The sequence below is a fragment of the Gouania willdenowi genome, chromosome 1, assembly GCF_900634775.1.
Source record: "Gouania willdenowi chromosome 1, fGouWil2.1, whole genome shotgun sequence".
Lineage (NCBI taxonomy): Eukaryota > Metazoa > Chordata > Actinopteri > Blenniiformes > Gobiesocidae > Gouania > Gouania willdenowi.
In genome coordinates this window covers 5,798,224-5,825,231 of record NC_041044.1, presented here as the reverse complement: position 1 = coordinate 5,825,231, position 27,008 = coordinate 5,798,224, and the positions used below count along the sequence as shown (strand labels likewise).

Here is a 27,008-nt window from a genome sequence, read left to right as displayed (position 1 = left end):
ATGAATGAGAATAATGAATGGACTGACAGATTAAAAAATGATGATCTTTTTACAGCAATAGAAAAAGGAGAAATGGTCAAGAGGGAAATGTGTGAGGCAGCAACAGCTGATAGGTTTAAAAACTATGCATTTAAAGATGGTTGAACGGTCTCAGAGGAGGAAAAAATTATGAAAGTCCATGTTTTATGTGGACATTTTTCACTTTAGACGTAGGGTACATGTAATGGCATTCCACAGAACTGGTGTAGCTTTATTATTAATGTACCATAAAGTGTTTTCAGCAAACGTGCACGTGTGTGGCTTACAATTATAAGCAGGATGAAGTAGATGAAGTTATAGAAAGAATGAGCGTCCATCACGTAGTACATGATCTCCACCCAGCCTTCCAGAGTGATCACCTGCAGCACAGAAAACAAAACAAAAATATAAGATATAATAGCGTGAATCTGTGTACCCTTCCTTCTTTGGTTAATCCATTTTAAAAACAAATCAAAATAACAAAAACAGTGTGGTTATTTTGTTTTACTGACTTGAAACCAAAACAGAAATATCAAAAACCAGACAAGCAGTGTTTTCTGTTCTAAAACAAATCTTTTTTTTCAGTTTTTAAGATATTTGGATATTTGCAGTATATGAGTTATTTTTGGTGTTATTTAGTCAAAAATCCATAATAATCTGAGCATATTGTGATCCAAAGTGTTCTGAGTGGACAGTGACATCTCCTCTCCTTTTCCTGGCCATGGAAATTAGCTTTAGAAATCCAAGAACGTGACGCTGGACTTCAGCCAATCAGAGATCTTTCTACCAACAGGCCAATCCCATGAGCTGTTTTAAGCGTTACTATTGGCTGCTCGAGCTGCTTGTTCAAAGTCTATGCGCGTTCATGATCTGAGAATAGGGAAAGTCTCATGGTATCATATTCCAGCAGAAGTCACTTTTGGCACATCGGTTACACGGCAAAGCAAGAGGAAAAAGGAAGACAGAGGTGGAGAAGCAACAGAATAAAGGCACAAACGTGTTCAGGAGGAACAGACTCTGTGGTGGTTACTCTGACTCGTTGTATGCGGTGTATTGTGCGTGATCCGCTTTTAGTCTGTGCGCGGTCCATCCCACATACCAAGTCAGAGGGAGTGATAACAGATGGGATAAGTAGCTTGTAAACCTAAGAGAAATATTATCTAAGATGGAGAGAACAAACGCAATTCCTTTGAAGTCTGGATGTGGAATGTGTCCACTCTGACCAGCTGGGATCGGCTGCAGCTGCTTGTGTGTGAGGAGCGGCTGTGACTCTGAGCTTCTTACTGTTCTTACCGCAGCGAGTGATACGTGCTTTCATGTCTCTAAAACATCAGAAAACTCCCCAATAACACAAGATAAAGTCCCTAAGTCACAAAGAGTTCCACAGTGTGAGCAGTCACACACGTGTTCCCAAGAAAACTGATGAGGTTCGTTTAGAAGGGAAGGGGGAGCATGGAACGTCTCACAATTCTACAAACTGCAGCTTTAAGCTAGTCAAAATCAAAGAAATGTTGATTTGTGTTATTTTATACAGCAGCGTCATGAATGAAATCTTTCATTTATTAATTAATTCACTCAGTCGGGATATATTTTTTGTACTGTTGGATCATTTGTCCTTTGTGAATTAATTGCTTCAGATATGTCAATAATCAAACTCTTTAGTTTTCAAGAGTAGAGAAATTCAATAATTTTAATAAATAAAAAAGATAAAACTGACCTGAAAGATGACAATCCACGCATAGGCGATGTTGTCGAAATTGATGGCACCTTTGTGGGGGTTGCTGTGCCCAGTGCCACATCTGGAGTAGTACTTGTTCCAGTTGACACACAACCCTGCTACGCTCACGCTTCCGTTCACTAATGGCTCCGGGCTCAGACCCAATGACTGGCGGTACAGCACGTCGTCTTTATCCAGGCAACATGATTTCCCTCCTTCACGGCGCGCTGGAACATCTGCACATGACATGATCCCGTTGTCCACGGGTAGTGAGCAGATAAAAGGCCGCTCGTCATCTTCGTCGGCCATGTAGTACGGCCGTGGGAGGGTGATGCCTGTGGTGCTGAAAGAGATGAGGAAAGAACCTGATCATGATGCGACATATAACAACTAATGCATAACATTCGATAAGAAAACCTCTCCAACATGCTCTGAAATATTTGGTGGCTGAATTAAAACTGTAAGGTAAAAACTGCTGCATGGCCGTGTTCCAAAGGTCACACTCTGTACTATACACTACTAACTCACTGAGTATATACTGTCTACTATATACTATAAGTATGATTAGGATGATGAGTGTTCCCACTAAAGTATACTTCCAAGTTTCCCAAGATGCATTTGGAACCTACAACGTCAAAAACCTTGCTCACACTGAGGCTAAACATCTCTGTTTGTTCTCCACCTTTGAAAGTTCTGAGAGCATTTAAAGTGAGAAAGTGATCAAGTAGAATATCAACATGTGCTCATGTGATCCATAAAACTCATGGAAACACATTTCATTCAAACATTTCAGAGATTTCCGGAGACCCTCCATTGTGCTGCTGACCAAACTTCCGCTTTTCTTCAAAACAAGAGGTCTTTTTACAAAAAAATGAAAACTATGTATTTTTCTGGAATTTTGCTCTCATTTTGTGTATTTGTGTAGTCATTGTTTACTTTTATGTATTTTTTTCTGTACTGTTGTCATTTTGTGTAATTTTTTTTTTTGTGTTTTTGTGCATTTACTTTGAGGGCCACACAAAATGAGGCCACTGGTTGCCCAAATCGTGTCTAGCCCTCATGCACAGCATGCAATAGCTGCAGTTCTAAAGTTAATCAAACTCAGAAAGGTTGGACGTATGAATTATGGTTTCTGTCAAATTCACTCAAATCCATACATGTGACATGTGCTCTTTTCTTCTGCCTCAAGCATTAACTTGGACAACATTTAAATACATTATCAAAGTTAATTACTCCACCTATTCATCTGTCACTCAATGCCATGCTTGAGTTTGAAATTTACAATGTTGCAAAAGTTAAAGAAAACAATAAATGATGTGAAGAAAAGGCTCCGTGTACTTGTAAGAGTTGCATGTTCTCAATTTGGCAAAAAGTTGAAAGTTTTCTTTCAAGTGTCCTTCTTTCGTGTCACAGAATTAAGAGGAAAAAATTGACAAACTGACAAAAATAGTTCATGTGAAAAACAGGAAACTCTTATAGAGGCTTCAGAGCCTAATCCCACATCCCTGAAGTAGGATCCAGGGACTCAATCTGAACGCTTAATCACACAACTTTCACCCCTGACAATTTAATTTGCCCTTTCCCGACCAACAGATAATTCCACCTGTCTTGCTGTGACATTGTTCTCTTCTTTTTCCAAGAGCTAAAGTCACTTCCTGATACTTCAGTAGGCCACGCTGTGAAGTGGGATTGTTCTTTCATGTTTTCACTTTCAATTTGTTCACATCCAGAGTTCCTGAAGGCTGCAAGTAGAGGAAAAACTACCACAAACTACGAACTGCCTTTATAGGGGCAACAAATGTCCATGATCGTGGAAAACATACAGAAAAAAATGGAATTCACGTAAAAATCAATCTGACACAAATACAGCAATCTGACTCAGTGTCATAAACCGTCAATTACTGTATGTCCAATTTTCCTGACAATCTTGTTCAAAATATCGCTCTAGGTGTTACGTTGACACCAGTAGGGGTGTGCATTGCCATGAATCTGATGAGTCATGAGTCTAAGATTCATGATTTGCATGTCAGGCATAGGCAGAGTTTGAGATTTTGCCAGGGAGGCAAAAGAAAAAAATACAATTAAATACATAGACCGTCTCGAGATTCACGCCAACCACAATGTGTGTAACATATTAAATAATGCAAAAATAATTAGTAACATAACTGATAATGTTGACTACAAAAATTTGCATTGACCTGTTGTAACGTCAAAATGGGTCAGAATGCATGTTCTCATTCATTCACGCTCTTAAGAGATGAAATGCTTCTCAAATACAGCAGCGTATCACAGGTATCATATATCGTTTGAAAGTTTAGAATCTTCTGTTTTTAACCATTCCAACACACAACCATCACAGGAAACACAGTCAATTATTCTGTCAAATATAGAAAAAAAAGGCAGACATTCACAAATCCAATAAATCGAAAACACAGTAAAAGTGCTGTAAAAAAAAATTAAATGAAACGTCCTATTTTCAACAGAAAGTAGCTCAGCCCTGATTTCTTCCTACTGTTTTACCTCTGCGAGGCTGACCGCGTCATTAAAAATCACATTTTTAAATTAATGTTGTAAATCCATGTTAAAGTTAGACCCAGCGGCGGTTGTCTGCTTCATTTTTGCTGCAGTACCACACATGAACTGCTGGGTGCAGTGTTGCATCACTACTTATATTGTAGCAACAGAAGAAGAACCAACTCACGTCACTCGAGCGCCAAAATATAACTTGTATTTTTAAAAGAACAACAAATTAATTCATACACATTTTGTACAGTCATTGCGTTTTATGGCACTTAAAATATTTGTATATGATATACATTATATTAATAATTGTATTTTTACAAACAGATTTGGAAAAACTGTAATGAAAACTTTTGACCACGTGGAATGGCAATGCCACCCATCCCCACAAACTCCACGGATGATGTCAGGATACGATATACTGTATCACTATAAATCCCAATGCTACACAAAATACAATACAAATTGCAATATATCACGACATCAATAATTACAAATTTCACTTTTACAAGTACAAAATGGTATGAAAAATATTTTTTTTAAACATGCAAAAACAAGTAAATGGTAACTAACTGTAATTCAAGTGTTAATATAAAAAAACAAGTGGTATGTAAATTACATTTAGGAGTGAGGTAATTTAACAAGGTTTGATGTGATTCACTGATACCTAGTGACCGGGCGTTTACATGCTATGCATATGTTAACACAATTAAAAGGTTTTTTTTGTTAAAAAACATGTTTGAAAAAAATGAATGTTGACAGTTTTAGGATCGATATGATTATCAATCACAATATATCGCTGAATGGATTTGGTTCTTACACCAGTGATCATCTTATACTGTGACTGAAAAAGAATGCAGAGCTTCATCTGAAGTGCTTTTCTATTGTGTTTCTGAAGAACAAGCGGTTCAGATTATTGTGACTGCATTCAGATGTGAAAAGGCTCTGGTACAAAGATCATTTTATCTGGTGACACGTGACGTCACAACAAAAGTATTGCACCTTCAACCACACAGAGAATTTGTGATTAGCTGGTTGTCAGTAATTCAAGGTTTCATAAATAATGTTTTGGGACCATGTCACACATTTCTATGGGATTTTTCACTTTAAACAGCTACATGTAAGCATCCCATTTTTTTTTAAAAGTTTGTATCCATTGTTTAAGATTGTATAAATTTAGCATGTTTAGTAAGATTTCGGAAAATTAAATAGACATTAAAGTAAATCTAAACAGGGAAAGATGATGAAACAGAAACTAAACAGAAAAGTGCAACGTGATTCGTAAATGAGTCATCAGAAGGACAATATTTCCTATTTATTTATAGAGAAGAAATGATGGTTCGTTAGCTTTCTTTGCATTATCTACAGTTCTATTCATTAGAAAGTAATACTTATTTGATTTAACTCCTTGAAGAGCAGCCTGGGTCAAGCTTGAAAAAAGAACAGTTGTTTGTATGAAGATTAATGCCACATTGGTGATTTCATAGAACTACAGTGGGTTTACTAATTTTAACAGAAGTGTTCCAAAAGGGATGTTTTACTGTTTTTTTGTTTTTGTTGCCAATTTTGTTTCCTGTAAAGTTGATTCACAAGAAGGGATCTTAATCTTTGAATGATGGGTAATCGTCACAGCAACACTCATCGACATGTAGCCATTTGTCTTCTATTCATGAAAATGGCCAAAGGAAGATAAAATTGGAGTCCTTACCTCCACAAAAACATTATTGTTTGTTGGTGCAATTTATTTTCCCTGAATTAGAAAATTAGTTGGATTTCGCTTTATAATAACTATCCGTTAAAAGTGATATTATCTTAATGAAAACATTTACCAAGGTCTCTTCTCAAAGGCTCCGTCATTGTTATGACTACCACTATCAGCAACATACAAACCCAGAGAGCACAGAACAACTACAGATTTATTGGGACACACACATGAAAACATCTGAATCCCAGACCGGTCTGCTCCCAAAACCCTTAAAAAAATAAAGCCTGTGTCTACATCTGACCAGCAACCCTACAACTGGACTCCGTCTCATTCCATTCAAAATCACCACAACAGTTACCATCTTTTTTGTTTATTAATTTAAAATGACCCCGCGACTCTGACAAACAGGAACAAGCAGCTCAGACAATAAATGGATAGAATTTAAAATGATGAACAAAATAAGAGTTATTTATATAGAAGTCTTTCTAGGATTTGTTAAGTTTTGACTGGGCCTATGTTTTTTTGACCAAGTACATCACTAGACTTGGTTGTTGCAATTCCAGTATTGAGTGTTTTCTGAGGAACACTGCTGCTGAAGTGAAGACAAACTATTTCAAAGTTGTAAGAGAGCAGGAAGCCCATAAAAAACATACATTTATGGATGAGTCATATTTAGAAACCACTACTTAAGCTGTTCTAAACGTCCTCCATAGCCATCCATCCATTTCCTATACATGCACTCAGAGTCGCAGGTGTCTGCTGGTTTTGCGGTAATGTCTTTTTTTTCCATCCCATTATTCCCCTGTCGTCTTAACCGCATCAAACCTTCCGTTTGCATCTTCATCTCGAATTAACCATAGGTCTGGGAACAGTAAGCAAACCTTTTATTAGCCACCATCCATCCTGTCTGTGCACATATATCATTCAATCTGTCCAACCTTCAGTGCAGTGACGGACTATATCACAGCCGTGCTCATGATCAGATCAGACACCTCTGTGTGCTGAGGTGATTACGTTCTCCAGTGGACGGTGTCTGACACATGGCAGTCATTTCACAGCTGAACAGACACTGGACCCCTGACCATGCTTTTCACCTTCTCCCCCATTTAGCTGCATTACCTCACACTGTCAGCATCAAAGCTGTGGCACAAACCTCTTTTACCTGAGTTGGATAGTATTATTAAGATTACAATTTGGCGATACTTCTGTCTTATCTTCATGATGTTTCTGCCCACAGCCAGTCTTCAGATCATCCCTCTGTCTCTGGCTCTCGTGGTGTTCATGCCATTACTCGAGCAAGTTCTCTGAGCAAATGTTAATCACGTGCTTGGCTTCACCAGCGTTCAATGCTCAGTCTTTGGCTATGTTTACATGAGAGCTTTAATTCCCCTTTAAATCAGAGTAAAAATGTAATCCTCTTTAAAAAAAAATTAAAAATCCCCTCGTAAACAACTAATTCCAAATGAAAATGGCCATTCTGCTGCTCAATTATATGGGACACTCTGATGTTCTATCTCTCTATCCTGTTCTGTTTTCTTTCTGTCCACTAACCCCGACCAGTTCTTGGATCTTTTCTTTTTTCTTAAGATTTTTATATTTTGATAGCACTTTTAGATGACTATTGTTGTAATTTGCGCTATAAAAATAAAGTTGAATTGAAATGAATTCTGAATTCAACTTAAAGGTTCACCCATCTCCATTTGTTCTAAGAACCCCAACAACATAATGTTTAAGAGTTTTTTTGCCCAAACTTTCCTGTTTTCTGGATTTTTAGCCTCTGAAAAGCCACTTTCATGATGCTTCTATAAACAGGCGGTTTTTTGGCCCTTCATGCATATGCATGAGTAGGCGCAAACACACACGCTACTTCAGCGCTGCCTCAGCATGTGTGTTTATTACAGCAGCAGCAGTAGTAAATCATTAACAGTCTTTCTTCTCCTCCTTACCTCATCTGACCACAGGAATAGTCCATTTAAGACGATAGTCCATTGTTTAGTCTGACCGTTGCATCGCATTGGGTCACAGTCAGTCAGTTCATCCCATAAAAGCGATACAAGGCGATATAACGGCTACTAAAAATGGAACTGATTGTGAGCACTCTTCGGTTTATCTATATACTGGATTATCTATATACTGAACATAAAAATATTAACTGTGATATTAACTGTAATATCAACCTGCCTTCGCCAGGTTTGTTTTACCTCTGAGGTAGTTTGAGAGGGAGGAGCTCACATTCTTATATGGTAGGAGGAGCCAGGATGGTCAGTAGGAGGAGTTTCTGCATTAAAATCCAACTCGCCCCTTTGGAGCTGACTTTTTACAAAATGTGGAATAACAAGGGAGGGAGGAAACAGAACTTTTTCAACTTTGGCCCTCTGAATCAGGCTAAAGGAATGTAAATCACTGCAGCAAAACCATTAGAAAGTGAATTTTTCATAATACGGCCCCTTTAAATCCAAAGTAGGAGGCTGGTTTATTATGATTTTAATTCCAAATTGATTAATTCCTCCATCGTGTATACTGTATGTTTATTCTGTTTTAAATTTATTCCGGTCATTCTGCACATGCTCGTCCTGTAGTGATGTCTCACTGGCGAGCACATAAACCAGGATGGCCGCAAGAAACAAGCATAGAGCCGAGACTATTTATTTAATAAGAGCCTTAGAAGATATGGATATAATGAAAGCCTAAGAGATCAATTTGTTTATTTTACCAACAGCATGAATAGAAGTAAAACAAAGGTGTCTGTCTGTTCTTGGAGTTAAATTTAGGAATAATGTTGATAAAGAAATAAAAATGAGTGATACACTATTCATTTTCAAACAGCCCAAGTCTTTCCTGATAACGTTCATGTGTGACTGAACACAGGATGTTGGCAATGTCCTCATGGTTTCAGTAAATCTTTTATTATTGTCGTAGTTTTTTTTTTTTTTTAAACACAGCCAAAGACTCACAATTGATTTACTTATCAAGCACAACCCATCACTGTAAAAGCTGCTTCTCCCCATCATGACAAACATTTCACACCCTGAAGGTGTCCAAAACATCAGAGAGAATCCTTCAAGTCCACACATGCCTCCAGGCTACAGATACATTTTTCCACATCATGTCAGAGCAGCACAATCACACTGAAGATGTGAGGAATTTAGAGGCCAAACTATCAAATTCAACCTATAGTCAGGCTCTTCAACAGATCAGCTTTTGTGCTGTGGCAAGGGGCCTTGCAGTATGTTAAAGAACAAGACAACATTATATATAATGTATATCGAGTACAAACAGGGGGCACATTTATACTTTAATATTATAAGCATAGGTTGTACTATTCTGTGGGACAATATATATTTTGTATTAACTAATTCAGTGCCAGCCATTTTCAGAATTTCTATCCCCCTCAGTGCCAGCCGTTTTAGATCATCTTGACAGATTTTTAAAGACCCACAGAATATTGTGTTTGGATTCTGAAAGACTAAAATCTCTACTTTCATCATTTAAAAAATGTTTGTAGCTTGTTTAGTTCTTCCATAATCAGATGTTGAATAGAGCCAGTTTTACACAAATCACCAGTTTCAGAGCAAAAAGCTGAGAAAAAAAAATCTGTCAGTGGCTTTGAGGCATTTTTATTTATTTATTTATTTTGTTTTGCTCTATTGAAAACTATAACATCTGAACATTGCTTTCCTTCTAAAAAAAACAACAACACTGAGACAAGGCTTTTGAATGCAAAATTATTATTATTTTTCAGTCTGGCTCACAGTTGAATGTTTTGCTTGCTATATTTTGTATCTCCTCCCCTCCGTCAATCACACAGACGTATCTTCCTCTTCCTCCTGACACGCAGAGATGACCCGTTTGGCCCGGTTAGTTGATGGTTTTATCTCACCATTGCGACACTCTCAATAGTCCACTTAGTTCCACACATGCTCTGGTCGAGTGTGCACTGCTGTGAGCTGCTGGATACTTTACAATATCACTTCATAGCGCCATAATCTCCCTTGTCCCTGCTTGTTCCTCCTTAGCTAATGGTAGCATCAGTGGCTAATCTCAAATCTAAAGGTGCGCTGCTGCCACTTTCAGGGCAGAGTTGGTCACTACATCACATTACAGTTTAGATACTGATGAGGGACCTCCGCCAGGGTGTATTCTAGTAATCTCAGTGATAAAACACAATCGACAAGTTTTCTCGTCAATGGCACTGAGCGTTTGGGTTTGAAATGACGAATTATCTCGTCAGTGGCACTAAGTGACTTAATATTGGTTTTTTTTGTTGAGTTGAAATATTCAAATACGGGTTCCCAATAGGGATGGGCGATATTGACAAAAAAAATAATCCTGATAATTTCTATTTATCACGATAACGATAAAAATCACGATAAATAAAAACTATTAAAAACATATATAAAAATCACAACTTAGTGTAAACAGGTTCTTTACAAACACAAATAAATGTGAATACATCAACATTAGACACATTTAAAAATGCTACAATATCTGCTGACTCAAAGACTTAATGAGCTGATGTTTTATGGAATATATTTATGCATGTGGGTCACTCTATTAGTGTTATTGTATGTAATTATTTATTTCCTCGTTTGAAAAAAAATTATTTTCTAAAAAAAAAAAAAAGCACATGAAAAGCAAAAATAACTCCATCAGTGTTTTTACTGTTGCTGAATCTTGTTTATTTATCTGATAATGAGTTACATAAAGTTATGATTGATAAATAACTGATTTCCTATAATTAAACCAGATCAAACTGATGATTTAATCATTCAGTATATTTATGTGTAATAATCTCAATAGTTACATTAGTCTAATGGGACCAGCTTTGTCTGTGAACACGTAAAATATAATTAAAAAATATTGAGTTTCACAAGTTGGGACGAATGAATAGTGACTTTAATATTATGCTAAGATTTATTTCACACAGCGTGTGACATGTTTAGGTTTTATCCTTACATACAAGTGTTAAATCTGACCATAAACAAATCGATGGCTCTCTGTGGCTTTATGACAGTAAGACATCTTCTTTTTATTTGGTTTGTTCCTTATATGGAGTGGTTAGCATTAGCTCTTAGCTCAGTCTGTGTGTCGGTGTGTTAGCTTAGCATAGTTAGCTTTAGTTGAGTTTCCAGTTCATAATCGTTGCTACAGGTTCATCTCTGTCCCCGTCTTTGGGTGGATCTGATGGAGGAACTTGAATAGGTTCCCTTAGTTTGATGGTTCTCTGGTTTTAACCAAGTAGCGGTACATGATGTATCGCAGCACGTCAGCTTCAGGTAGCTGAGACGAACACCTCACACACACAGATGGCGGTGTGTGAAGGGGCGGTGGCGGTGCACGTCAGAGCGTAAACAGCGTTCTGCTCCAGAGAATAATAAGTTGACAACAAACACGGGAAGTTTTGGCCTGTGGAACACAGTTTTTTGGGGCATTCTTAGCTAAATTGAGGGACAAATGGCCCATGGCCCTCGCTAATTTCCAATATGGGAATTTATCGCTTATATCGTGGGGATACAATTTCTTACCGGTGAGAATGTTTTTGACGATAAATCATAAACGATAAAATATCGCACATTCCTAGTTTCCAATGCTTTGAGTATGATGGGTATCATAAGCCTGAATTTGATATCAGTGATATCAACCATACCTAAGCTATAGTAGCACTCAACTTTGGAGTACATGTACTCAACTTTGGTCTGATGTAGGATGGAATATAAACAAATCCAGCACCCTGATTGGTTGTAATATTTTCAAAAGCCAATGGCAAGCCTGAATTTGCTTTTCCCTGCCTCCCTTCCTAATAAATGAGGCTTACTAGTACTACTATGGACACCAACATTTAGTACAAGTACTCCAAATTTGAGCATGAGTAGAGCTTTACTATGGTTGATATTAGGGCTGTGTGATAAATCAACATTCAAGATATATCCAGTTTTCCATTTAAAATAATAATTCAAAATACTTGTTTTAGGAGTCACTTCTTTCATTACTTCTCAGAACAGCATGAAAATCACAGTTAGATGGATTTCTGAATGCATCCAAACCCCTAAACCCAACCCTAACCCCCTAAACAAGCCACACTATAGAACTCACTCACACATGCTGTCCCTTTATAAGTGAAAAATCAAAAGGTGGCACATGTTGTGCAGCTGTTTGTTTATGAATGTGCCTGTGTGAATCTTTGCATCAGTAAATTTAACCCAGAATTGTCTTTCTGGTCAGACTTGTCAAGGCAAATTTGCGGTTGACCTCATTTGGAGACATGATTTATTGCTCTGGTTGAATGATGGAGTCCAGTCGAAGCGTGATGATTTTAAATAAAAAAGATTTATTATAACACTAAATGAAAGAGTACAAAGAAGCTTCCATCCTGTAAGAATGAAAGGCAGCCCACAACAAGGATGGTCAAAAGGCTCCGGGCAGAGGAAAAAGCAAGACTGCCTAAAAAGTTTTTCACACACACATTTCTACACCGTTTAACCGTCCTACCCCCCGACAGATAAGAAAGAAGCAACAGGGAGGAGGTCAAGTCAGTTTGTTCTCTTCGTTCGGAGATGGCGCTCCCGGTATCGGGGGTGATAGTCAGATGTGCGTAGGTGTGTGTGTGTGTATGATGTGAATGTGTGTAAATGGATGTGTATGTGTGACTATGTGAGTGTGTGTGTGTCTCTCACCAAAAGGGTGCCTTTGTGTCTTGCCTTGAGGGATAAGATGTGTTTTGGGAAGCATGTGGCTGACCTCGACAAGAGAGCAGGAGACATGAGACAGCAGAAATTAAAAGTCACAACTTAAAGCCTTAAAAAGAATAAGGTCTATGAGTAAATATATGAGTAAATGAATTTGTAAACATAATTAAACAATTTTGCCCTTACAGACTTTATTGAATTAATTTATGAAGATTTATATTGCATATCACAAACAATGTGGAAATAAGCATTTTCTTGATTAAACTGTCCAATCTAATTCTCCTAATAGAAACATTCTTGTTCGTTATTTAACGCTTTAGGAATATCAAAGCTGTTGACAGAGCACAGATTAATGAGGGGGTTTGCTGAGACAATCTGTCTCTATCAGACTTTGCTTGTGACTAGAATAAACTTACTGCCAACGTTCAAAGTTTTGTTTCTTCTTGAAGCTTGTAAAGTTATTAGGTCAGTAAAACTTTTTTTTCTCCAATTCTTAAAAATAAGAAATTTGACATATGGCTGGATAAACGTTTACTAATTTGAAATTCTTGTTGAAATTGTCAGACCCTGCTGAGTGATAAGGTATCTTTTAAAGTTCCAGTATTATGCTATTTATCTCCATTTGTTCTTAGAACCCCAACAACACAGGATTCGAGGTTTCTTATCCTAAACTTGCCTGTTTTCGCTCTCTGAAAAGTCACTTTCATGACACTTCTAAAAACACGTTGTTTTGGGGTCTTCATGAATATGCATGAGTAGGCGTGTCTGTAAACGCAGACTCCACGACAGAGCTGAGTTATTTTCTTTTGCTATCTACACACTTGTATTGTTTTTAACCAAAAAATGTGCACATTACAGTTAAACGCATGGCTATTAAAGCGGCTATTGTGATTGTGAGTCAGACAAACGGCTCGACGGTGTGTGTTTATCACAGCAGCAGCAGAGTCTGTCATCTATTTCAGCTGTTTCAAACACACACCAGATCTGCTACATCACTTTCTTGTCATCCTCACCCGCTTGTTTTGTCCAACCGCTGCGTCGCATTGGGTCACAAACACGTCAGATCATGTCAAAGGAAATACGAGTCGTTATAACGGCTACTGAAAATGGAACTGATCTAAACTGCTCCCTGGGCGCTACACCGTTCCTTTCCACTGCTACTAAAGGAGGGGTTAAATGCAGAGAACACATTTTGTGTATGTAGCTTTACATATATACAGTATATACAGTAAAGTACAATGTATGTTCTATATTAAAGACGTACTGCTTTACGACAGCTTTGCGTTCACACCGAACGTGACTGTAGCGACTGCTGTCACTTCAATCGCCAGTGATGAATCGCTTGAACACAGTGGTGCTTTTTGGTCGCTCCATCACTCCAGTGATGTCATTACCAGGGAATGTGTGTGTGTGTGTGTATCTGTGTGTGTGTGCAGCAGAGTGACAGGGCTGATCACTTATCATAAACAGGTTTACGATATAAATTATCAACTTTCTGAGTTACTAAAGGATGAGTTCACTCAAAATGTATACGCTTATTCAAAACTAACCACTTTAATTTTGCCCCGGTACATTTAGGAAGCCTCCCGCTGCCCGTGTCACTGAAGCAGGAAGGGGAGCTGTTGCCTCGGGGGTGCGGAGTGTTTACGACAGTGACATAACCAAAAGGGACCTTTAGGGGGAGCATTAAGCGCAAGTTACTTAGCTCTGCTTTAAGGACAATCTATTAATATATTTGAAGCTTGTAAAGTTATTAGGTTGGTAAAACTTGTTTTTCTTAAAAATAAGAAGTTCGACATATGGCTGTAAAAACATTTACTAATTTGAAATTCTTTTTGAAATTGTCAGACCCTGCCGACTGATAAGGTAACTCATAAAGGTCTTCATGATCCTCATAGCTTTTTAATAACCCTCTGCTTTGACCAAAGGGAAACCAGTACAGCTAGTATTCCAAAATATGTTTTCTAGAAATCCTTTTTCCGTTTTGTTTGTTTTTTCCCTTTTTAACTATCTGTAAATAGATAAAAAATGACAAATAGTTATTAGATGTTTATCACTAAAACTAACTAATTAACTTGACTGTAAACTGTCAATCTTCCTCAGAGGTGTCTGCTGATCGATGTGATGTGTCCTTATGTAACAGGGTCAAATATGCACCAGCATATTTCACGGTTTGTTTTTATATTATAATTACACAAAATTACCTGGCATTTGTCTGTTGAGTCTTATTTTGTAGTCCGCAGCCCCTGCTTCCTGTGTTTTCTTCTTCTTTGGTTGTTATTATTATATATAATATACAGTATATAGCTAACAGACGTAATGTAATATACTTTTATTTAGTCTGTGTTGGAGTTTTGTCTGTGCTTTCCCTAATGCCAGATTAAAAGAGATGAGAAAGAATCCCGGTGTCACAGCATCACCGGTTACACTTTCTTTCTTTCTGTGCGTGATCAGGTTGGCCACGCCCCCATTGGTCTCTAGAGAAGACAGTCCCAGGTGTGGGAGAGTGAACACACAGAACTGTCAAGTTGTCCACGCCCAGAAATAACTCTTAAGGACATATCAAAGCAATCAGCAGACGCCTCTGAGGAAGACTGGCAGTTGACAGTCAAAAAATGCCAGGTGATCAAAGTACATTTCCTGAAAAAAGGTTGTCTGGATAAAAGAAAAACCATAACATTAAATAAAAAAAACACAATAGTTAGCAGAGGAGTAATCTAAATTCAATGGCCCTCAATTATCAACCGTCTGTAGCCCACGTTATTACTGATACCACTTTTTTGGCTTTCCTTCATTGGAATACTTGATAAACACACTGATAAACCCAGCTGCTATCGGGCTGGACGCATACAGTATGTTCACCCAGTACGCACACATGCACACGGATCACAGCGCTGCTTTGACTCTGTGTTAGACTAGTGTGTGAACGCTGTTGTATGTGACGTTATTTTAACCTGTTTGACACAACATTGGTGAATAGAACGATGTCTCATTCCCAGCACAGCTTTTTGAGGGATTCGTTCATTTATTTTAATGTGTTATTTATTACTTCCAGCGTGCGGACAACTGAGGCCAATGAACGACAGATTTCTGTCTCTCTTCAGGTTCTGATATGAGGTTTGATCAGTTTACTGCACGCACGGGGGGAGAGAGAGAGAGAGAGAGAGAGAGTGCACAGGCTCGGGCTCGCAAGCCTGATTCATATACCTTTTCTTGACCAAAATGTAAAGTGTTCTGATCAAAAAGCTGGGATTAACGTGTTTATGCTGTGGATGAGTAACATTTCATTCAAACCATCATTAGGCATTGGTTAAAGATGTAGAGGAGGATTTTCCTGAGGTTTAGAAAAGAAACGCCCTCTCCACTTTTTGAAAAAATGCACATGTGCAACCAGCTACCTTCTCCCAAGAGGGAACGCCTATTATACGTCTGCAATAAAGCGTGCACGAGCCCAGTTTTCCTCGTGCACAGCTCGGTTTGGTGTCGGCATCGCTCATAGAAGCTTACTTTCCAAAAGAAGATTTGCACTTTTCCCCACTATGTCAGACTTGTCACCGGTAAGTTAACTCATTCACTGCCAGCCATTTTCAGAGCAGCCCAACCCTCAGTGCCAGGTGTTTTAACGAATTTTCACTGATTTTTCAAGACCCACAGAATATTTTGTACTATGACAATCTGAATTCAGATTCTGAAAGATGAGACTCTCTACTTTCATCAGAAAAAATATTTTTAGCTTGTTTCCTTCTTCCGTAATTAGCAGTTGAATAGTATGGAAGCCCAAAAGAGTCATAATTAAATAAATAAAAACAACTTTTTAAAATAAATACCATTTTGATAAATAACAGACAAATATATAATATGGCCATTAAATTGTTAAATAAGGTAATATTATTATGAAATACGTTTTATTATTCTTAAATATCTACTTCCACAATGGCTTTTTTATTTCATAATGTCGTTTTTTACAAGGTTTTTTTTATTTCATAATGTCGTTTGGTTTAAGTGAACGATCTGTAGTTTTTTTGTTACAACGTACATTCTTCCGTGGTTGCAATGGCAATCTTTGATGCCAAAAAACTGCAAACCAAAAGCAGATAAATATCCATTCATGGACTGAGTAATGTTGTAATTCTTTGTTAAAACTTGTACTGTTTTCATCTCCTAACCATGGTTGTGGGACACAGGGGAGGTCTTTACTCTCCAGAGCTGAATGTAGCTCCTCCTCTGGTGTTAAATCCTCAGATAAAAGTGGAATCGTGCAGAAACAACAGGCTGTGTTGGTGTTGGAGAACTGTACTTTATTAATTACCTGCACTATAAACATAAACCTCACTACCTGTCACGGTCACCGTGTTGAACTGAACCCAGGACTTAACACACACACACATCTGCTCCACTGACACGCATACGCGCGCATCGGCCACGCGCGCATCGGCCACTCCCTCACTCAAAATGAATACATTCAAGCTAAACACATCTCACGGCACTTTTCTTACTTTATTTTTTTATTATTAATAATACTTTTATTTATATTCCCCCCATTTCTACCACTGTGTCAGTCAAAGAACGGCCATGAACAATGTCCAGGAAAACTAATCAATGTTAAAGGACCAAGCCGAGGTCCAACCCACTGGCTTTGATTGACAGACCGGTCATTCTGCTGAAAAATGACATTATGAAACAAAAAAAGGCCATTGTGGAAATAGATATTTAAGAATAATAAAACGTATTTCATAATAATATTACCTTATTTAACAATTTAATGGCCATATTATATATTTGTCTGTTATTTATCAAAATTGTATTTATTTCAAAATGTTGTTTTTATTTATTTAATTATGACTCTTTTGGGCTTCCATAGAATAGAGGCAAGTTTCACACAAATCGCCAGTTTGTGACAAAAAGTTTTTTCTGAAAAAATCTATTAGTGACTTTTTTTTTGCTTTAGTGACAGCTCAACATTGGTTTCCTTCTATAAAACTATAAAAACAACACTGAGACCGAGCTTTTGATGGCAACATTATTATTTTACTATCTAGGTCAGAGTTGAATGGATTTCTTACTGTATTTTGATGTTCCTCCAAGTCTCTCCCCCCGTCAATCTCCCCACGCACAACTTCCTCCTCATCCCATCTTCCTGATCGTTTTCTCTCACAATCGCGACACTCACAATAGTCTGCTTAGTTCCACACATGCTCTGGTCGAGTGTGTTCTGTGAGCTGGTGTGAACTTCAGCATCAACTCTCGTAGTGTAATTTTCTCGTAAACTCCTTTCTTCTTCCTCTGAGTTCTGCCCATCGTGGGTGATCTCTCATCCAAAGGTGCGCTGCTGCCACCTACAAGTCACCAGTTGGTCACTGCATTATGGTACAAGCTCGATATTCGTGGGAGACCTTCGTCACACTGTCTCCTAGCAACCCCAGCCAAAAAACACAAATCACATCTTTAGACGTGAATGGCACTCCACGTTACTAAACCAAATAACGTCTAAAGAATGGCACTCAATGAGTTAAAAGTGAGCATGCGCAGAAAGCAAAAACTAGCTAAGGACGAGCACGTACGACGGCCTTACGTAAACATATCACCAGAATGATTGACAATTAGAAGAACCACTAGTCTTGATGATCCAACCGGAAATTGAAGCCAAAAAAACATCCTCCACAATACCTTTAAGTTAGTTATGGAGAATTGAATTCAAACCTCAGCCTGCGTAAATGCCCGCACTAGTTTGTTTCCGCGGCTTGCTCTGTTTGTTTTACGCGGGATTTGTATAAGGTGCGTTCAGAACGCGACTGTAGCGACTGCTGTCTGTGTGTGAGTGTCTGGCTACCGTTTTATTTTGGACCGCGAAGAAGAAGGGAGATAGGAGCTAATCACCGGTAAAAAGCCCAGTAAAACTCTGAAAAACATTAACCAGGAAGAAATATTTGCTCCCTGGTAAAGATAGCAGCTCTAACTACTGGTAAAATGATAAATTTGTGATATTACAGCCTATCATGCAGTACAGGGATGCATTTATTCTGGTGAAGCCGGTTGTTTAATAAGTTCGTGTGTGTTCGTGTGAAAGTCTGCATGTTTACGCTTCCGTCCAACCACTCTTTTCATTATATCCATGTCTTTTAAGGCTCCACCAATGCGTCATCTCCACAAGTCACACATTTACCTGTTTATATACATCATATACATTATTTACAGTCATATAAAATTGCATTATGTACACAAAGAAAAAAATACTTGGGGTACTTTGACTTTTAGCAACAGATTTAAGGATTAAAAAATGTCCAAAGTTTCCACTTCTCTTTTGTCTTATACTCCATGTAAAGAGGTCTTAAATTAGTCTATTTTCTTTTTAAAGTTATGCAATTTTTGTGGCTTTAGATTCCAATTACATTTATGTATATAATATCTTCCCTACAATGTAAACAGGTTAAAAATGTAACCATTTTTTATAGCTTCTGTTTCCACTGCATCCAGAATAATAATTAAGGACGTCACGATCCGATCACATGATCGGAATCTGGCCCGATCACGTGGTTTCAGAATCAATCGAACGTTATCTCTGGATCAGGACTCAGATATATATGTATATTTATTATCATTACAGGGGAAGACAGAATACCGGTTGATACCAAATACCGGTATATATTTTCATTATGATATAGATTTTTAATATACCGCCGTACCAATATTGATTACACAACATTCGCCACGCTGCGCTGCGTCAGACGGGAGCCTTTTCAAAGGTTGCACTGTGAAGCGCTCTTGTTACCATGGTTACGGTGTAAATGGATAAGAAAGCTCTGATGTTGCAGAACTAGTAGAACGTGATGACACAGAAGAACTGGTCAAAAAGAGGAGGAGCCCTGTCTGTTGTTTGGTCAGCAGAACAAGTTGGATGCAGAGCAGAGGTGGAGAGTTAGACCCAAGTTCTCCGACGTTTGTGAATAAAGGAGTTCAACAGCAGGTAAATCCCGACGAGATCTGTTCTGTTTGGAAGAGACCAAACAGATCGTTAGCTTCTCTGCTAACTAGCCTGATGCTAGTGTGTGCGCGCACTGCGCACAGATGTTTGAGGGCGTGTTTGAGTGCTCCGCACATGTTCGTGCATGTGTATTTGTATGCACACGCTCGCGCCAGTGTTTCTGTGATTTGCGTGTATGTTTCTGTGTGAGAATAGACCACATGTGTCAAACTCATGGCCCGCGGGCCAAATCCGGCCCTTTGGAGCATCCAAAAATTATAGAGAAAACATGAATCATTGTGTAAATGAAACTCAACACTCCTGGTGCTTTCGTTTTTCCTCCTATTATTCCATAATATTTCCCTTAATTAAATAGTAATTGGTCACAAGATCTAGGAAATTTAAAGTGAAGATACTTTTGGGACTGATATTTATCACTTATTGATAGAATATTGTTGTTTCTTACATATTTTGTATTTTATGTATGTGTAGAAGCGCAAACTAGGGCACAATAATGTTGAAATTACTCGTTTTCCTGCATAAAATCTGTGGCCCACAAGAGATCAATCTGCTCCGTATTTGGCCCCTGAACTAAAATGAGTTTGACACCCCTGGAATAGACCATCCTAAGTCAATCTACTGCAGTATTTTCTATATCAAGCACCTATAGCAGGACGTGCAGGTGTGTTCTAAATCAACCCCTATCTGCACACTTTACTTAGTAAGCAGCTAATAATTTACATGCTCTGCACCTGCAATGCCAACAAAATTAAGTTGTCATACTTTTCATCAAGAAAAACATACATTTCAATCTATGAAATTAAATGAGGAGAGGAAACATTTAGAGTGCAGTTCCTAAAAGCACATTACTGGCCTTACTTTACAGCACTGTGGCACTTTTATTTTCTTATTTGTTAACATGCCTGTTGGGTATTTTAAGATGAGGCACAATTCATTTTATATTAGACATTTTTATTGAATATTATTTAATATTACACTAAAGTCTAAAGTGATAATTTTTTTTTTTTTAATTTATTGCTTGATTGATCAAGCTACGACACAGAAGTGCTCTGTTTAGGGTTGATTGTTAAATCAAGGTGAATAAAATAAATAAGGGACATCCTGGATGTGTTTTTTTGCTCTTATTTATCTTTTTAATGTATTATTGAAGTATCGGATCGGGACTCTCAAAATCAAAGAACTCGGACTCGGGGGCAAAAAAACCTGATCAGGACATCCCTAATAATAATAATCTTTCTTAACAAGAACTGTTGATTGATTTGTCACATGACTGCTCCAGGTTTTGAGTTTGTTTTATTTAGTTTCACATCTACCTGGGCTGTAGCTCTTTGTTTTTTAGACTGCTGACAACTTGTTTGTAGTGTGATTTTAGCAAGTTTCACTTTTACAGTTACAGTAATTGAATACCCTAGTTACACTACAGCAAACAAATTAAGTGAATTCATAAAAATGGCCTGTGTTAAGGCTTTTTCAAATAAAAAAAAAATTATCTTGTGAATTCTGTGACCTGTTGACCTGCACAACTCAAAGAACTGGAATCCAGAATCGTTTAGAACAGGAATCAGAATCTGAACCAGAATCGGAATCAGAATCGTTAAAATCCAAACGATGCCCAACCCTATTCAGAAGTCCCACGCTGGTCCTGTCGTACCAAACAATGTGCAATCAGATGTGTGCCCATTTTCAACCAAGGTTGATGGATAAGGACCATTATGTGTAATATGCTACAGAAATAAAAGTGAAGTCACGTTTTCTTTAACAGTTTTGACAGGTGTGTTCAAAGCAAGTAGACAAGATAACACATAAACAAGAAAACAAGCTTAAAGCATGACAGGTAGAGTTGCCTGCATACAGCAAATATTCCAACTTTTCATCCAAGCTTCCCATATACAGTATGTTGATGTGACTGAGAACTATGTGCAAAGTCTCCAGAGGTGAGAAAATGTCAGAAAACTCACCACCTACGAGCTACAGAGGATGTTTTAGGGTAAAAAACAATTGAAAGTGAGTGACAGGTAGCGCCTGTGCTACAGCACTCATACATATACGCTGCAGCCTAACACACAGATATATGAAGACACACATCCCCACAGATATAACAGGAACTTCAATAAAATACAAAACCACGCATACTGTCTGAATTTCAAACAAAATCCCAGAAATGTAATCGGATTTCTGCTTCTTGTGCTGAAAAAGCAGCCCAGAGCTACTGAGATACACAACATCACTTTGTGAGAAAAACCAGGACAATTATAATGTATTTAGCTGTCAAACTGTAAAGGTTACAGGGAGCAGGCCGATATATAGAAACATTACACTCAGCTTTGTCATCTTAAAGTTCACACTTTTTAAAAACTTTATCATAGAGTGCAGCATTGCATGTGAATTGCAGCGTGAATCCTAGTCTGCACACGTTAATGTGTCTTTTACAAGCAAGTACTGTGAGTGTGCAGATAGTAAGAACGTACTACTCATACTAGGTTTGACGTCAAAATGAGTATGTCGTGCATTCAGATTAGGTAGTATGAAAAGATTGAGTATGCGAGAAATAACGGGATGTATACTAAATGTGGAAATTTTTTAATTAATAAGTAGGCACACTCATATTCAACCATCCCATGATGCATTGTGAGTGGAATGTAAAATGGTCCTGGGACCGGTGTCGTGTGCTGAGTTTGTATATGCGCACATGCACACTACCGGAAAAAAAATAATACTTTTTGTTTATTTTTCATTTCAAATCAAAGTGAACGGACACGTGTTTTATTTGTTTTTTGGATTATGTTAGAATTAGGGTTATAATCCCAGTACGGAGTACATCGGCTTCAAGATAAAGGTCAAACATCCCCTTTTCAAAACAAAAGCATCTCTTATTGTCTTTCATTAGTTTTTCTATGCTTTTATAAATAGGGCTCTTGTTTTGAAGTTAACCAATCTGTCAGTAGTAAATGGCGGGTCTCTGAAAATCTCTGAAATGTTGGAATGAACTGTGTATAGGCAAGTTTTTTGGATCAAATGTAAATGTAAATATATATATAAATATGGCAAGAAAAAAGTGATGAAAATGGCAGCTTTGGTGTAGTTGCAGAAAAAGGCTAAAAATAAGCTAAAATAGGCTGAATTTGTTTGAAAAATATTCCTAGTTCCTTGAAGGCATCTGGCGACCCTCTCTCAGTGTCTCGCAACCCCAAATGCCTTTTTGTATTGTATATGCCTCAATAATTTTAATTAAGACTTAACAGAGTATAGCACAGGTTAAAGACAGATTATCATCTTCTTTTTGTTAATGAAGTTTCAGATTAAAAAAACAAAAAAAAAAACAATAACTTCCCAATCAGCTTTAATGCAGAATAATAGCACAAATAATAGCACATGAGATAGAACGAGTCTGCCTCCCGCCTCATGGTAACATCCATCAAATAAGTCTATGATGAACTAAATCTTTAGGAGCAAAGGAAGAGGTAAAATAGGAGATCACACACACACACACACACACACACACACACGTGTGCTACACTAAATCTGAATTGCAGTTAAATATCCAACTGACTCAAACAGCACATTTGATTTTAAAATGATGGCACATAACTTACATTGTGAAGTTCTCCGTTGGGTAGCAGCGGTTCCTCAGTAGCCCCGCCCATAGCTGCACGCCGATGATACCGAAGATGAAGAAAACAAAAAAGCAGAGGAGGAGGACGTTGCCGAGCATGGGCAGAGTGTCCAGTAGCAGGTTGACTAGGATACGCATGCCTGGAGAAAAACATACAACGCATTATTAGTGTGATGACACTACGTAAAACACGTGACCATCAGTGTCGCACATCCAACTCTGAACAGGTGTATCAGAATTTTAAATGCAACCACCATGGAAACGGTAACGAAAAGCTAAACTGCAGTAAATGCTAACTGTCAATTTGCTATAAATACATAAGTAAACTTCATGCTAACTGAATGAAGATGTAATATAAATTAAGCTAATGTATAGCCCATAATTAACTGGGCAAAATAGAGCATATATTTCTCTAAAACATAAAAACATAAATCATAGGGGTGTGAGGAGGATACACTCAACCAACGATTCCATTCAAATCCCTATTAAAAAATAAAAAATAGAAAAAACCTCAAATGAAAGATTGAGATGTAATGATGCACTAAACTCCGTTCAATTTGAAGTTTATGTTTTGGAGAAAAAACAGATTACTAAAGATATAGACTTATTCTTTTATTTAAATTGTCTCATAACATTTTTACAAACCTTTTGAACTGTTTGAACTTATAAACTCAAATCTAACAAAAGAAGAACACCACCAAAGAAAAAAGCATAGTAAAAAAAAAAGAAGAATATATGCAGAGCCATCCACAATAATCAGCCTTATTTCAATGTGTCGTTTCTTTCTTTCTTGGAAATCAAGGAGATTGGTCCATCACAGGAGGAATTTCTATCTGAAACAATAAATAATGAAGGACTTCACTTTCAAAATACTAATATTGGATTACAGGATGGATTACAGTGATTTAACCTAATTTGAACAGAAGTTTGTTTAGCCAGATATTAGATCATAGAACACATACGTCTCTTAGGAGTCAGTTTGATGCACTGCGGTATCTAAAAAGTTACCCTAAAGTGGAAACATGATCAATTAATCAACAGCTGAGAAAATGTGTGAAAAAAAGGGTAAAACCAAGACGTTTAATGTTAAACTAACCACTCGGAACGAGGGGTTGAATGACTACATCATTTTAAAGGTCGACTTTAAGTGCATACTAGTCGAGTCGACGTCACCAAGAGCCAAAGCCGAGTGGCAGCCGAGTACTGTTGTGACCCAAAAAAAATCTGTGACCGCAGGTGGCGACAGTTCCAACCCCTGCAGCTTCTGGGCGGACATTTACTCCCCCTTAAACACGTTTGTAATTCTTCTCCAGTCTGCATTTACTTCACCTACCGGAGTGTCATGTTTAAGGGGGAGTAAATAGCTCCTTAAAAGCTACGAAGAGGTTTAGCACTTCTCTACTCCTGAGAAGCCACAGATTTTTTTGGGTCACAGACTTTGGTACAACACCACCAGCCCCTGGGACACGGGACATGCTATAGAAGCTAAGTAAACTCAGGAACACTGCTGCTTCACCAACCGTGAGTCTACGGTAACTGTTAATCCCCGAGGCTTTGTTTGGGCTGTTTTTACGGTAACTTTGGCTTCCTTCACCGAAGCACGTGTTGTGCTGTGTCTACCGGATTTTAAATGTGAAAGCACTTTGCTTTTCCATCTGAATGGTAACTGATAAAAGAATAAAGAAACAATAATTTTATTTGCCATTTGTGCATACACTAATAGTCCACACACACAGGAGGTCTTGCGTGATCACTCAGAGTCATAAAACATTTAAAAAGACACAATTGCTAAAAAAACACTTATTAATATAAAAAAAATGTACAGCCGTACAAGAAAAGTGAATTAATAGAGAACATAGCCTATTGCAGGGTTTCTCAAATGGAGGTACGTGTACCCCTAGGGGTACGTGATGGCACTACAGAGGGTACTTGAGAGAGAGAGAGAGAGAGAGAGAGAGAGAGAGAGAGCGAGAGAGAGAGAGAGAGAGAAAATTAACAAAAGAAAGCATTAAAATATGGGGTTTTATGATGTTTATTTTTAGTTTAAAAAATCATAATTTCATACTAAGTATTACCAGCAACAAACAAAACAACAAAAAAAAACACAAAATAAGAGAAAAATTTACTGAAAAATAAAAAGAACAGACAAACAACAACAGAATACAGAAAATGACAACAAAACACACACACACACACACACTAAGAGAGAAAAATATTTACTATTTTCAGCAACACACAAAACAACAACACACACTAAATAAGAGCAAAATACAAAATATCGCAACAAAATACACAAAAAAAAAACAGAGAAACATGCAAAACGACATAACAACCAACCAGAAACACACACGCATATTTAAATAATACACACAACAAGAAAACACAGAAAAATATACTGGATAATTAAAAGAACTAACAACAACAAAATGATAGAAAAAAACACACAAACTGATGATGAAATTATCTTGATTAGAACATGAACTGAAAATAGGATCAGTGTTGGTCCTAGATCAGGAGGGAGATGACCATAAACAACAAAAAAAAAAATCTATTCATGAGGCACTAAATGCTGTTTCATTCCACTTATTTACAAAATGAGATTATTTAAAATGTGTGTTTTCACTCATTCATTCCATCATTATGCTCTATGATATTTTTATTTTATTTTTATAGTATTCTGAGCAAAATGTAGTAGTTAGACATAAGGGTGTACTTGAGCCAAAAGAGCCAGGACACCAACTACAGGCGCTCTATGACAGTAGAAGAGCGCCTGTCCATCTGTCTCCGCCTCCATTTAGTGTTTTTTTTTTTCTTCTCGTGATACGCCCCAAAAGTTCAACAATCCCAACTCCAGCGTCGGCCGTGTTGGAGTCGCCAAACGCACGTCAAAAGCATCCACCGCGCGAAAAGCTTCAAAACAGGAGGCGTGGGACGCACAGGAGGCGTGGGACGCACAGCGGGACCTCTGACGCTCCCTAGAAGCGCGTCCACCATGTATTGTGAATGTAAACCTGCCGCTTTCAACGCGTTTGGTGTGAACGCGCCATAACTTTTCTGTAACACAGACCTGCCATATGATCAGTTGTGTTCTTGAAATTATTCTGCTGTAGCTTTTAAATACTATTTGATTTCATTTATTTCATAGTAGGATAAGAATTTATATCCAAACTATTACAGAAAAAACCCCATATGCTTTATTTTGTTGACAGTGACTTTGATTTACGTAGATTGCAGGAGTAATGCTTGATGTGAATGGTGGGAAACTAAAGTGAACCCTTGGGAAGAGAAATGATGAGGTGAGCAGTGAGATTACAGGTGTGAATATACAGCAGCAACACCGTAAATGGGCTGATGACCTTTACTTTCACGGCTGATCCCTCTCTCACTGTGGTTTGGGGATTATGTGTTAAAAACTGGTCCCAGTCCTTTAGGCTGTGACTAGTGGGACCTCTACCAAGCTAATTTCCATTAGCACCATTAACTGTACTCCAGTGTTCACCTCACACATCTTCCACTAAATGTGCAATCATTCAGCCATTAAGCGCTGCTGTGAGCGTGACTATCGGGGTGTTTCACTTGGGTTTGTGTGGGATTAGTGAAGCCCCTGTGCAGCATTGTGTAAACCCACTGGTGTGTTTGGGTGAGAGAAGCACTCAGCGACTGTATCGCTCTCACCATGTGGTGATTGAATTTCCCCTGAGACGGAGCTCTACGGTAAATTGCCTTTAATAAAGAAGAGAATTGCTTCCCTATTCATCCAAACAAAT

General features: G+C 37.9%; 1 protein-coding gene across 1 annotated transcript in view; it reads right to left on the bottom strand.

Moving 5' to 3' along the window:
• LOC114471718 (voltage-dependent T-type calcium channel subunit alpha-1I-like) overlaps positions 1–27,008 on the bottom strand; it is a 498,082-nt gene that overhangs the window by 182,231 nt on the left and 288,843 nt on the right. Inside the window, exons 6-8 of the mRNA XM_028460576.1 lie at positions 23,222–23,381; positions 1,736–2,078; positions 306–398 (exon numbers count right to left, since the gene is read on the bottom strand). Of these exons, the coding sequence (XP_028316377.1) occupies positions 306–398; positions 1,736–2,078; positions 23,222–23,381 (596 nt within the window). The remainder of the gene's footprint in view (positions 1–305; positions 399–1,735; positions 2,079–23,221; positions 23,382–27,008) is intronic.